Source organism: Silene latifolia, chromosome 11 (assembly GCF_048544455.1).
Source record: "Silene latifolia isolate original U9 population chromosome 11, ASM4854445v1, whole genome shotgun sequence".
Lineage (NCBI taxonomy): Eukaryota > Viridiplantae > Streptophyta > Magnoliopsida > Caryophyllales > Caryophyllaceae > Silene > Silene latifolia.
In genome coordinates, this window is record NC_133536.1 from 8,235,303 (window position 1) to 8,248,140 (window position 12,838).

General features: G+C 32.8%; 1 protein-coding gene across 1 annotated transcript; it reads left to right on the forward strand.

Moving 5' to 3' along the window:
• Positions 1 to 1,037: 1,037 nt before the first annotated feature.
• Positions 1,038 to 4,697, forward strand: LOC141610908 (sulfite exporter TauE/SafE family protein 3-like). The gene is made up of 11 exons (XM_074429220.1): positions 1,038 to 1,496; positions 1,762 to 1,921; positions 2,568 to 2,768; positions 2,863 to 2,927; positions 3,014 to 3,091; positions 3,184 to 3,270; positions 3,353 to 3,403; positions 3,524 to 3,745; positions 3,849 to 3,942; positions 4,043 to 4,183; positions 4,274 to 4,697. Exons 1-11 carry the CDS (start codon positions 1,293 to 1,295, stop codon positions 4,357 to 4,359), a joined length of 1,389 nt encoding a protein of 462 aa, XP_074285321.1. The 5' UTR covers positions 1,038 to 1,292; the 3' UTR covers positions 4,360 to 4,697.
• The last annotated feature ends 8,141 nt before the right edge of the window (positions 4,698 to 12,838 follow it).

Genomic DNA, 12,838 nt, shown 5'->3' on the forward strand with positions numbered 1-12,838 from the left:
ATTTTTGATTTGAGATGATGCTAGACTTGGTATATTGAAAACATACTTGAACGAACCGATTTGAACCCAAATAGAGGTGCAAATTTGACCATGGATTGACTCGAGCTAATCCAATCTAATCTAAATGTTTATTGTCGCAATCGTTCTCCTTAAATAACTTTGTAAAAATACTAACCATGATCCAAAATGAATCAACTGATCAGAATTGTTGTAAATCAAAAGTAACTCGACCCACGCCCGACTTGATTGTCTTGTTTACCAAGTCTAGAAGATTAGATAAAGTATCTTTCTAATACGGAGTATTAAACAAAACTCGATTGAGAGTTAGACTCTGTTTGGTAAATAGCATATTGATCAAATTTCAGCATATTTGAGAGGTTTGTTTGACTTACGAATATACTATTTAGAGCGTTTGGTTAATGGCATATTGAAATAGCATATTGGGGTCCAATATGCTATTTTGCAATATGCTGCTCCTACCAGCATATTGGATTAGCGGTTTAGAAAGAAAAAAAAAATCTTATTTACCCCCGAAAAAATACTAACCTTCCTTTTATATATTTAATAAATAATTTATTCATATCCTTATTTGTCATTTTACAAAGGATCTAAACAATCTGCTAATCTAAAACTGTCAATTACCAAACACCAAACAATTCTGCTAAATAAATCTGCTAGTCAAACATGCTAAATCATTATGCTAGTCAACTCTGCATTTTAAATTTGCTTTTGCTAATATTAATCCGCTTTTAACAAATAAGGTCTGAGACTATTTTATGTAGACCACTATTATCTTGCAAGCCGTGTTATATTTATCGATATTTTTTTATGTACGGTACATCTTGCTTAAGGTGATCTTAAGTTAAGACCTCTTACAAATCAATTGTCACAACTTTCTCTTAATTTTCGCCTTAAATTAGAACGGTTTTAACCAAGCATTCGTATATTTCCGAAGATTATCAAAACAAAGTGGTATATTGATCACATTCACACCCAATGTCATTAATTAATTTTAATAAATATAATCATGCAGGGCCATGGGACAGTTGGCTATCTAACTTGGCTTATCAACCAGACACTCCTAGTGGTCTTCATTTTTTTCTGCTCATCTTTTTTTTTATCATTATTATTCAATAAATTCCAGCAAATCAACCCAACTTGTTAAATCAAAAATCACACATACTATAAATAACCAGCATAACATACATCACACCACACAACACAAACACACAAACACAAACTCACAATTTTGTGGGTAATTCTTAAATTTGTAAAAAAGTGAGAATTATAAGATGGGTAAATCTTGGATGATCAAGTTTGTTGTGTTTAGTGTTGTGTTTGTTGGTAGTTTTTTACTGTTTGCTTCAGCAAATGAGGAAATTGTAAAAGAAATTGCAGCAACTGAGATTGAAATTGAACAAGTTGAAGTTAGTCTATTAACTAAAGTTGTCAACTTTTTATGGCAAGGCACAAGTGGTTATGTTCATGTTTGGCCGGTGAGTTTCACTTAAATTTTTACATTTTGTACTCGGTGGCGGAACTAGAGGGGCTAGCAGAGACGGTCGTCCCCTAAAATTGAAAAAATTGGAATTTATAGTCAAAATTGTCAACTTTAAGGGGCTAGCAGAGCCGATCACCCCTAGCAATTAAAAAAAATGAAATTTGTTAAAATCTAAAAGTCCTGGTTCCGCCACTAATTACAATAATTTGAGTTTTTAGGATATGAATTTGTTAGTTGATTAATTTGTGATTAAATGGCAGGACATGAAATTTGGATGGGAAATAATAGTAGGTTCATTGATTGGATTCTTTGGAGCTGCATTTGGGAGTGTTGGAGGTGTTGGTGGTGGTGGTATTTTTGTTCCTATGCTTACTCTTATTATTGGATTTGATTCCAAATCTTCAACAGCTATATCAAAATGTAAGGATTTCATATTTTGGCCTTTTTTTCCTTCAGTTGTTCGATATCTCCGTCTTAAATAAGAATTTATGTTTGTTCTTTTGTAAATTCTGTACTTTTGAGTTTTTATCATAGTGTGATTGAAATTGGAAAAGATCTAGTATTAAATTTGTTGATCGCAAAAAAAGCTTACTTTTTACAGCAAGAAATTTAATGAAGTATTTCTTTTTCCCTTTTAATCTTCACAAAATCTCATTACAGACGGCATATATCCGTCTGTAAAGACAGGCCAAATACAATACCACATTCCTGATAGGACAAACAACAAGTGGGGTGGTGGGGGAAAAATGTCACCACTTTCAAGCTATTTGACCCGTCTTTAGTTATAGACGGATATATCCGTCTATAGCAAGACTAACTGTTTAATCTTAAGAATTTTGGTTTTGCTGAACATTTCGTATTTGGCTTAAAATGAAGTATGAGTATCTTGACAAGGGTAATTGAGGGAAATTGATCGAACGCGATCAACAATGATTTGAATTACTAATTTACAATTAGAATATGTCATAAAGCTCTTTAGCTCAGATTTGATGAAAAAAATTCAGATTTCAGATCAGTATTTACAAACTTCGATAGCTTAGTTGTAAACTTCTGATTATTTGTTCAGGTATGATTATGGGGGCTGCAGTTTCGACTGTTTACTACAATCTTAAGCAAAGGCATCCAACTCTAGAAATGCCTGTTATCGACTATGATCTCGCACTTCTGTTCCAACCTATGTTGGTACTTGGAATCAGTATCGGTGTTGCTTTCAATGTCATCTTTGCTGACTGGATGATCACAGTCTTGCTTATCATTCTCTTCATCTGTATGTACACTACTATAACAAAACTCAGATATTCGATTCTTGTTGTTGGAAATGTTGAATATATCGGTGACTAATTTTGCACTATGAAATGCAGTTACCTCAACTAAGGCTTTCCTCAAGGGTGTTGATACATGGAAGAAAGAAACTATCATGAAAAAGGTCCTTAACTTTGCTAATCCCCTCAGTTGCAGCTTTTTGATCTGATTTATGTCGTTTTTCTAACACGGTTGCTAAATGTCTTTCAGGAAGCTGCACAAAGGGTAACAAATGGTGATGGTGGTGACTACAAAGCTCTTCCTGCCGTTCCTGAGAAGAAAGAAGTGGTAAGGATATTCATTTCCCTGAGTCTAGTATGAGACGGTCTCACATATGAGACGCGGTTAATCCTAATGTTGAATTGTTTTGGGTTCACCAGGTACCTATTATGGAAAATGTGCACTGGCCACAAGTGGCCGTTCTTTGTGCCGTTTGGCTTGCAATTCTTGGACTCGAGATCGTCCAGGTACGTTGTTGAACTTCTACTAAACTTGTTTGTGTAATTGGTAATTACTGAAGTACTGAAAACTGTATCTTCACAATTGCAGAAGTATACCTCTACTTGCTCAATAGCATATTGGGTGACCAACCTATTGCAGGTATCTTTCCGATAACAAAGATCTTATTTTCAGCTGTGATGCAATGATAATCTCTCTTATGGAGTATATCTTTATATGCAATGTGCTGAACTGCATTTCTCTTTGATTTTTCTTTCTCAGATCCCGATTGCAGTCGGAGCATCAGGATACGAAGCGTACATGCTCTACACCGGAAAGAGGAAGTTGACTTCCCGAGGAGACGAAGAAAGCCACTGGACAATACCTAAACTAATTCTGTACTGCTTTATCGGCATGTGTGCTGGAATGGTTGGAGGCTTACTTGGTCTTGGTGGAGGATTTATTCTCGGCCCTCTGTTTCTCGAGATTGGCATCATTCCTCAGGTCATACTTCCTTACATTATTAAATTTTCATCGCGGTTCGTCCAAAGACAGTCTCTTTGTTGCTGTATTATATGAGATTAACCGTGATGCATATGTTCAACAGGTATCAAGTGCCACTGCTACCTTCGCCATGATGTTTTCCTCGTCTATGTCCGTCGTAGAATACTACCTTCTCAACCGATTCCCAGTACCATACGGTAAACCCTCATTCTAACCTCAACCGTAAACTCATCTTCTACCATTCTATACTATGTTTCCATCCTTCAAAAGCTAACATACATTTTACGCGTCTCACAGCTGCCTACCTTGTCGCTGTCGCTACTTTTGCCGCCTTAGTTGGGCAAGTTCTTGTAAGGAGACTTATTGCTATTCTCGGAAGAGCCTCTCTTATCATCTTTATCTTGGCGTTCACCATCTTCGTCAGTGCTATTTCACTCGGTAAGCATTTAAGATTTCGGTAAACCCGTATATTCTATCAATTTTCGGTAAATATTTGGTTTGGTAATTATTTTGATTTTATGATTACAGGTGGGGTAGGTATATCAAACATGGTTTACAAAATTCAACACAATGAATACATGGGATTTGATAGTCTATGTGCTTATGATGCATAATTGCCATTGCATAGTGAAGACATTTTAGTAAAGATATTTTTTAGCTCTTGGTAGAGAAGCTTTGCTGGCACAAGAGTAAGGCTGCGCACATCCGACTCTCCCTTACTTCAATTTGCGGGAGCTGTTGAGAAACAGGGATAATGTTGTTGTGGTGATTGTTGTAGAGAAGCTTTGCTAAAGTCTACAAGGCTCCTCCTTTTTTGTTGGTCAACAAATTTTTCTTCAATTTTTATTTTTTGTATTGTGTTTTAGAGTAATTGTACTCCTATCTCAAAGATTATTCATTGTAATAACATCATGAATTTTTGGCAATTTATTGTTAAGAAAATTCTCTTCAATAACTTGGGCAAAATTTGTATTGTTTACGGACTATGATGTATGTAAATGGCAACAACATTGCTACAATGCCACCGGGTGCTACTAAGATATCAATAAAATAATATACTCCGTACTTATTGATGAGTATGTTGATCTCGTATTACTAAATGATGATATCTCATTTTATGTAACGAGCATGGATAATGCATTTAAGAAAACTAGTTTTAAACCCGTGCAAAATTGCACGGGTTTGTATTTAGGACGGTATGAATGTTTTTTGATAAATATTTTATTTTTATATTTCTATTGTAATTATCTAATTGTTTTATATCAGTGATCAGTGATCTAACTGGAAATGAACATTCTCCACGTAAATAGGATGCGTAAAAACCACAACTACCGGGTGAATGTTCATTTCGATTCTGATTGATTAACATCGAAGAGTTTCACCATATTCGGCATATAGATCTCTCACTAAGCGCTCAACAACATCGTACTATCTGGTTTTAAAAAATATTTAAGTTATTTAATTTATTCGACTTACCTTATCGTGTTTTTATTATTTAAACAATATTTGTTATAACAATTGTGAATTATTTATTAAAAAATTTATTAAAAAAAATTTACTAAAAAATTTTTAATCACTTGTAAATTAAAATAAAATTTATTTATTTGTTTTTTTAGAGTAAAAAAAAAAATAAAAAACAGCTTTAAATGCTTGTTGAAGATGTATTAACTCGGTTTCCTATCATTGTCACTCTACCAATTTTGGTGTGAATTGATAATTAAGATCCGAGTTTTATATTCCAAGTACATATGCCGTCATTATTGTTTTTTGAAAAAAAAATTTGTACCCTGTAGTTTTACAAAATTATGTTGTGAATTTGTGGTACAATAATATTAGCAAAAATACATGTAATTCATTTTTGTAATTCATTTCCGTTGTAGATTCGATCCCGTATATAACTGTAATTCCTTCTTGAAATTATGTAATTTTATTGTGTAATTTTGTTTTAAAAATTATGTGATTTAATCACATTTACTCGCATTTGTAATTAATTCTGCGTAAATGTTATGCATTTTTTTTACACGGAATGTATAAAATTTTATCATAATATTAATTCGAAGAAGTATTCCATAAGATTATTTTATATAATCTGTTGCGACACGGAATTTAGCGCATGTTCGAAAAGACGGATATCTGAATAATTAAATACGTTGCACACTCATGGGTCCCACCATAATCTAGATTTTCCAAAAAAAAAAATGCATTTATGACGTGGCGCGCTGTATAATGAGTATTGTCTTCTGAATTTATATAGATAAGATTACAAAGAAACATGGTGGTAAAATGAAATCTAATAAATGACTAGGTTTGGATTTGGTTTTAACCCGTATTGATCACACGGGCATGTTTTAACTACAATTGTCTACGTTTTCAAAATTTGTAAATGATCAAGGGATTGTTTAATAAAATTTTCATGAATTTCAAGCACACATAAATTGGACAGTTCATGTGAACGCATTGAAAACACATTTTTATAGTGATAAACTGATAATCAAACAAACACCAAAGATTATATTAATGCAATTAGGATGTTTAACCTTGATCTTGAAATATTTACCATACAAGATATTACCACTCCACGTAACATCTTTTGTCTAATACCTTATGTACAAACTTTTAACATAGCATATATATACTACGTAGTACCAACCATGGGCGGATCTGGGGGAGGGAAAGTGAGGGCAAGTGCCCTCACATGACCCAAAAATGTCAGCTATATAAATTAGTTAGTTCCCCATATATGTAATGTAATATTAGTAGTGTAGTGGTAAGTGTAGGGAACTTATAACCTCCAACCCAGGTTCGATCCCCACTGACAACTTTATTTTGTTTTTTAATTTCCTTTTTGGTCCTATTAGCTTTAAAATATGAGAACATTTAATAATTTGCACCTTTTTCATTGCTTATTTTTATCTATGTAAGATATACTTTTATTTCCAGTATTCTACAGAAATATATGTAGACTTTTGCGAAATTTAATCATGTATGTATGTCAATAAAAGAGTACAAATACGTAATTAAACGCAAAATAATATTAGAACTACGGCAAAAAAAAAATTGTGCCACCCCAAACCTAAATTCCTGCATCCGCCCCTAGTACCAACTAAAATAATCATACCACTATACCATTCACTTGAATATGACGATTTTTAAACATGTTTTAGAGAACAAGAATATAATCTTTTTTTGCAAAAAGAACGTATAAAGATTTACGAATACGTTTTTAAAGCTACTTGTTTTTCCTTTACTCGACTTAATTTTTCAAAGAATATTAATTTACGGAGTAAGAAGGGGAGCCTTGGCGCACCGGTTAAGTCCTTGGAACAGCCTCCTTGCCAAAATGGCAAGGAAAGGCTTGTCCCAATTACACCCTTATGGTGGGACCCTTTTCCGGACCCTCGCCTAACGAAGACGCAATCGTGTACCGGAGTGCCTTTTTTTATTAATTTACGGAGTAAACAAGGAATAATAAAAACCTAATCATTGGAAATATAATACTCCTACTCATAATCGTTCAGATCAACAAATATGTTGACATTACTTGATTTGAAATCAATTAACAATAATACTCCCTCCGATCCTTACCTAAAATGGATGAACCACACCAATGGTAACATACCATATTTGGCATGAAAAAAGACTAAATTACCCTTACATCCACTATCTATTTACAACTTTATCATCCACTCACTCACTCACCAACTACTTATTTAATCCACCTAAACTCATGTGGCCCCAATCAAACTTTCCTACTTTACCCCTTACTTTTCCACCTTTTCTTAAATAACCACTTTTTCTGGAGCTCATTTCCTCTCCATTTCCTCAAAAGAAATGGAGAGGCAAGTACCTATTAATGGCCCGGATCGTATCTTGCTATCATCTAACGGTTCTAAATTTACGCATAAAAATAAAGGAAAATGAGGGTGAGAGAAAAAATTATTATTTAAGGGGATTGTGAGAGGAAATGGAGAGAAAGGAAATGGAGAGGATCCATTTCCCTTTTTCTGTACGTTACCATTTGTCTGGATCGGAGGGAGTAATTTAATGAATTGTAGGCTGACGTCCAGAGCTAGGCAAGATGCACGTTGGTCTAAATGTCTACTGTCGTCCCACATACTGACATACGGAGTAATAAACATACTGTATTATACTGCATTAGAATAAGAATCAAGAATATAACACAGTACAAAATAGCAGATGATACACCCTGTTAAACGACAAACAAACGATGTTACAATATGAACACATAACACATGATATGTCACATGAATATCGATTCACAAATAATATCCTACAATCAGAGTTGTATAGTAGTATTGTACAACCGCCTCAAATTTATTAAACTCTTACACAGAGTTGTTGAGCTATTTTACAAGTTGTAACTATAATTGTCTACATTTTCAAAATTTGTAAATGATCAAGGGATTGTTTAGTAAATTTTCATGAATTTCAAGCACACATAAATTGGACGGTTCATGTGAACGGATTAAAAATACATTTTTATAGTGATAATCAAACAAACACCAAAGATTATACGAATAATTCATGCGGTACTTCTGAAGTTGGCCACTTTGCAAAAAATACCCAAATTTTTGATCCGAAAAACTTAAAGAGGCCATAACTCGTGTTTACGAACTCAGAAATGAAGATTTTTTTTTTTTCAAATCGATCATCTTTTCGAGTACCACGATTTGAAAAAAAAAGTTTGACGAGTTTGGAACTCGTGACCAGGAGATATGCTCACTCAAAGTTTGTTCGGTCGAAAAACCTTTGACACACAATAACTCCTAGTAGCGGAATCCAAATGCGACAAGCCGACAATTTTTTTTTTCCAAATTGTAGTTCTCGGAAAGGTGAGCGATTTGCAAAAAAAATTCATCACTTTTGGAACTCGTAAACACGAGTTATGACCTCTTTAAGATTTACGGATCAAAAATTTAGGTATTTCGTACAAAGTGACAAACTTTAAGGGTACCGCGTGAATTATCCGAAGATTAATATAATGCAATTAGGATGTTTAACCTTGATCTTGAAATATTTACCATACAAGATATCATATATAGTACGGAGTATCAACTAAAATAATCCTACCATTCACTTCACGTAACATCTTTTGTCTAATACCTTATGTACAAACTTTTAACATAATCAATCAATCAATCAATACTATATATTAATTCCAGAAACCAAGGGACTTCAATGTAATTAAAGAAAGTTATACAAATTAATTATACTATATAGTTTTAAATCACTAGCACCGTGTGATGGACCCGATTGAGGGATCTCAATGCAAATATTACATAGTTTGGGTTAAAATTAAATTATATAAAAGCTTGATAATTTTCCTAAACATGGTTAATTTCCATAAAATAAAATAATTAATTAAGATGGTCAATTTCCTTAAAATAAAATAATTAATTAAGATGGTCAATTTCAAGGAGACTAAAGGAAAGAAGATGTTTAGTAATTTTCCTAAATATTTATAGAAGACTAAAAGATGGCCAATTTCCTTAAAATAAAATAATTAAGTAGCATAAACATGCACATTTATGGTATTAATTATTATCATCATAAAATTATATATTAAATTTAAAATCTATGAAATTTTATTAAACTTTATAGTTTATTAGATATATATATATATATATATATATTTAAATTATTTAACATACAAAAATATAATAAGTAGGTTATAAATAATTCAAGTTAGATTCCATAATATATAAATTGCATAATTTTTTCAATTTGATTTAATGCATATATGCAATATATTTATATAAATATATAACCCTCTTAAAATTGCATGCCTAAGTAATAAAAGTAATTTCACAAGAAGGTAAATAAAAGAATTGTAGTAACATTATTGGATATAGTTATATGATAGTAATTTACTCATTTGAATAGTAAAATTAACAATATTATCAAGGAGATTAGTGAGAGGGGTAGAAACAACAACAGGACAGGAGTAGTGAAATAATCAATATTAATGCGGCAATAGTGAAAGTAACAATAATTACGGCAGGAGTAGTGAAATTATCAATGTTAATGCAACAGTAGTGACAGTAACAATAATTACGGCGGGAGTAGTGAAAGTAACCAATGATAATGGCCAAGTAGTAAAATGTTATTACTATGTGTCATTAGTAAGAGTGAAATATTAATAGCGGAAGTAGTGAATTTGTCTTAAAATTTATTTCATTTTAATTTTAGGATATGTTATAGAAAAATATATTAATGATAAATTTATGAGTTATGCAACTTTAAACACTTTAATTTAATGAAAAAAAAACTAATGGTAGGTAGAGGTAGCCCGGGCGAAGCCGGGCACCAATACTAGTCATATATAGTACGGAGTACCAACTTAAATAATCATACCATTCACTTGAGTATGACTATTTTTAAACATGTTTTAGAGAACATGAATATAATCACTTTTTTTTTTACGAAAAGAGCATATAAAGATTTAGGAATACGTTTTTAAAGCTACTTGTTTTTCCTTTACTCGACTTAATTTTTCAAAGAATGCGTATTATCTTACGGAGTAAACAAGGAATCTGGAATCATAAAACCTAATCATTGGAAATATAATACTTACTCATAATCGTTCAGATCAACAAATCTGTTGACATTACTTGATTTGAAATCAATTAACAATAATTTAATGAATTATAGGCTGACGTCTAGAGCTAGGCAAGATCCACGTTGGTCTAATGTCCCACATACTGACATACGGAGTAATAAACATACTGTATTATACAGTGTTAGAATAAGAATCAAGAATATACAGTACAAAATAGCAATGATACACCCTGTTAAACGACAAACAAACGATATTACAATATGAACACATAACACATGATATGTCACATGAATATCTATTCACATACCGAGTTTGGCTCTTGTCTTTTCACATACCTCATTTTAGTTCACTTCAGTTCCGCTCAACTCACTTTATATCAGCAAATTTCAATTCAGCCTAAAAAAACAGGGCTTTACTGACATCCGCTATACGGTATTAAATATATTCCTATTATGCCCTCACTCGAAGAGTGGTTAATGTGCACAAGCCCCCTCATACCATGCGCCGAATTTTCATGAACCAACTCAAGTACTCAACCAAAACCTTAAGGCCATGGTTGAGTAAAAGGCCCCTCATAACATGTGAGGAATTTCCACTTCGTAATTATTAGAGGCTACCAGGATTTGAACCCGTGACATTTGGTCATACTGGCTCTGATATCCATCTCAAACAAAACCTTAAGGTGATTGGTTGTGACTCAACTATTATATTTTTTCCTATTATACGGCACACGTTAGAAAAACCGTAAATATATAGTGAGTATTTTCTATTGTATCAACACATTCAAAGTCACAGAACGGGCATGAAATGTTGTATAAAATGTTGTATATTGACAAACGAAAAATTTAGACCGAGTTTTCATCCTAAAACTAATGATAATCGGATTAAATGATCAATTTTTTTCCGGGTGTCCTGACAAGAATATATATTTTGGTTTTGACAATTATATACTCGTTCGTATTATTAGATGAACGAATTTAAATTAGTTATCAATCTCTGGATTGCACAATTGCACAAGTCTAACATGGATACGATGGATACAACTCATAGAAGATAAGAGCAAGAGAGATTCCAGTATTATAAAATCAAATAATTTGAATCTGGAGTAGTGATGGGTAACCATATAAAATTTATAAATAATGAATTGAGTATATTCCATCAGATGTCAATAATTCAAGTATTGATGGGGGAATATACACATTATTGATTCTACACACAGCACAATGACAACGATCTACAGAGGAGTAAGTCTCTCATAAATCGATTTTACAATAAAATATTGTAAAATCGAAACTTTGATGTCCCTATTAAGGTAAATTATTGACCGAACGGAGGGAGTGAAATATATTTATGTTGTAAATTTCTATAGACTGTAGTATTAGTACTCCGTAGTTACAGAATACAGAGTACCAGGTATTAATTCTCACAGTTATACTCCTATGCATGAAATAGTATGTATTTTCATAAAATTATTAAATCATCTACGAGAGATCATTTTTAAAAGATTTCAATAATCATGTTTATCTAAAACTAAACGGCCTTTGATGGACCACCATGGCACCATGAGTCCATGACTGACCATTAGCAAGCGCGTCTAGGCCCTGTGCAAACACGAGTGCAAGAACCGGCGGGTCTTCGGGTTTGGTCACTGAATTTACAAGTTTTATTGATGAAATTTTATAGAAACTTCAAAATATAGTACACTTGTTCATTTATTATGAGCAGGGGCGTTTAATAACCCGGACGATCACGGGCGGCGGATCCGGGCCTTCAGTTTTGGCCACCGAATTTATAAGCTTGACTAACAAAATTCGATACAAACGTCGACGTGTAGCACACTTATACATTTATATTTGAGGCCTCATTTTTTTGTGATGCACGGGCCTCCAATTACTTTAAGACGCCCATGATTATGAGTCACTAACTTACTAACTTACGTGTTGGTTTATTTATTTTCGGTACATATGTAAAGTCGTTTTAGTAATAAATAAGCATGCTACGTCATTTTCGGTACTTATGTATTCACCTCACCTAGTCGGTTAGTCGCCTTATAATCTGTGGCAGAATCAGGATTGATCATTAGACCAGACGAAAATTCTTGACATGATTAAGTACTAATTTTCCAATTTTTAGGGTGACGGTCGCCCATGCTAGCTCTCTAAGTTTCACTACTACTCAGTAGTCAGTACTCACGAGTAAAGTGACAATTGAACGATTTGAGGTGGACTGGATTTTTTTATTGAAAACCTTATATTTTTCATGTAGTTATATATATTTACTATGTACATTATTTTTAAATTTCCCTTATTTTTGAATTAACATACACAATTAAATGAAACGAATGAAATAAGTTACTAGCACAATGACCCGACAACTTAGCTTTTGTAGGGCGATAGAAGACAAGAGAGATCATAAGCTATAACTTGAGCACATGTTCACCAAGCTTGATAACTCATGGTGCATAAATTATAAGGTGGAATAACGTAGAATATATCAAAGCCACATAAAATAAG

Bases quoted from the DNA above. Each gene is read 5' to 3' on its own strand.
- LOC141610908 (XM_074429220.1), top strand. From the start codon at position 1,293: ATGGGTAAATCTTGGATGATCAAGTTTGTTGTGTTTAGTGTTGTGTTT. The intron at 1,922-2,567 runs GTAAGGATTTCA...TTATTTGTTCAG, and splicing joins TTCAACAGCTATATCAAAAT to GTATGATTATGGGGGCTGCA. The intron at 3,271-3,352 runs GTACGTTGTTGA...TCACAATTGCAG, and splicing joins TTGGACTCGAGATCGTCCAG to AAGTATACCTCTACTTGCTC.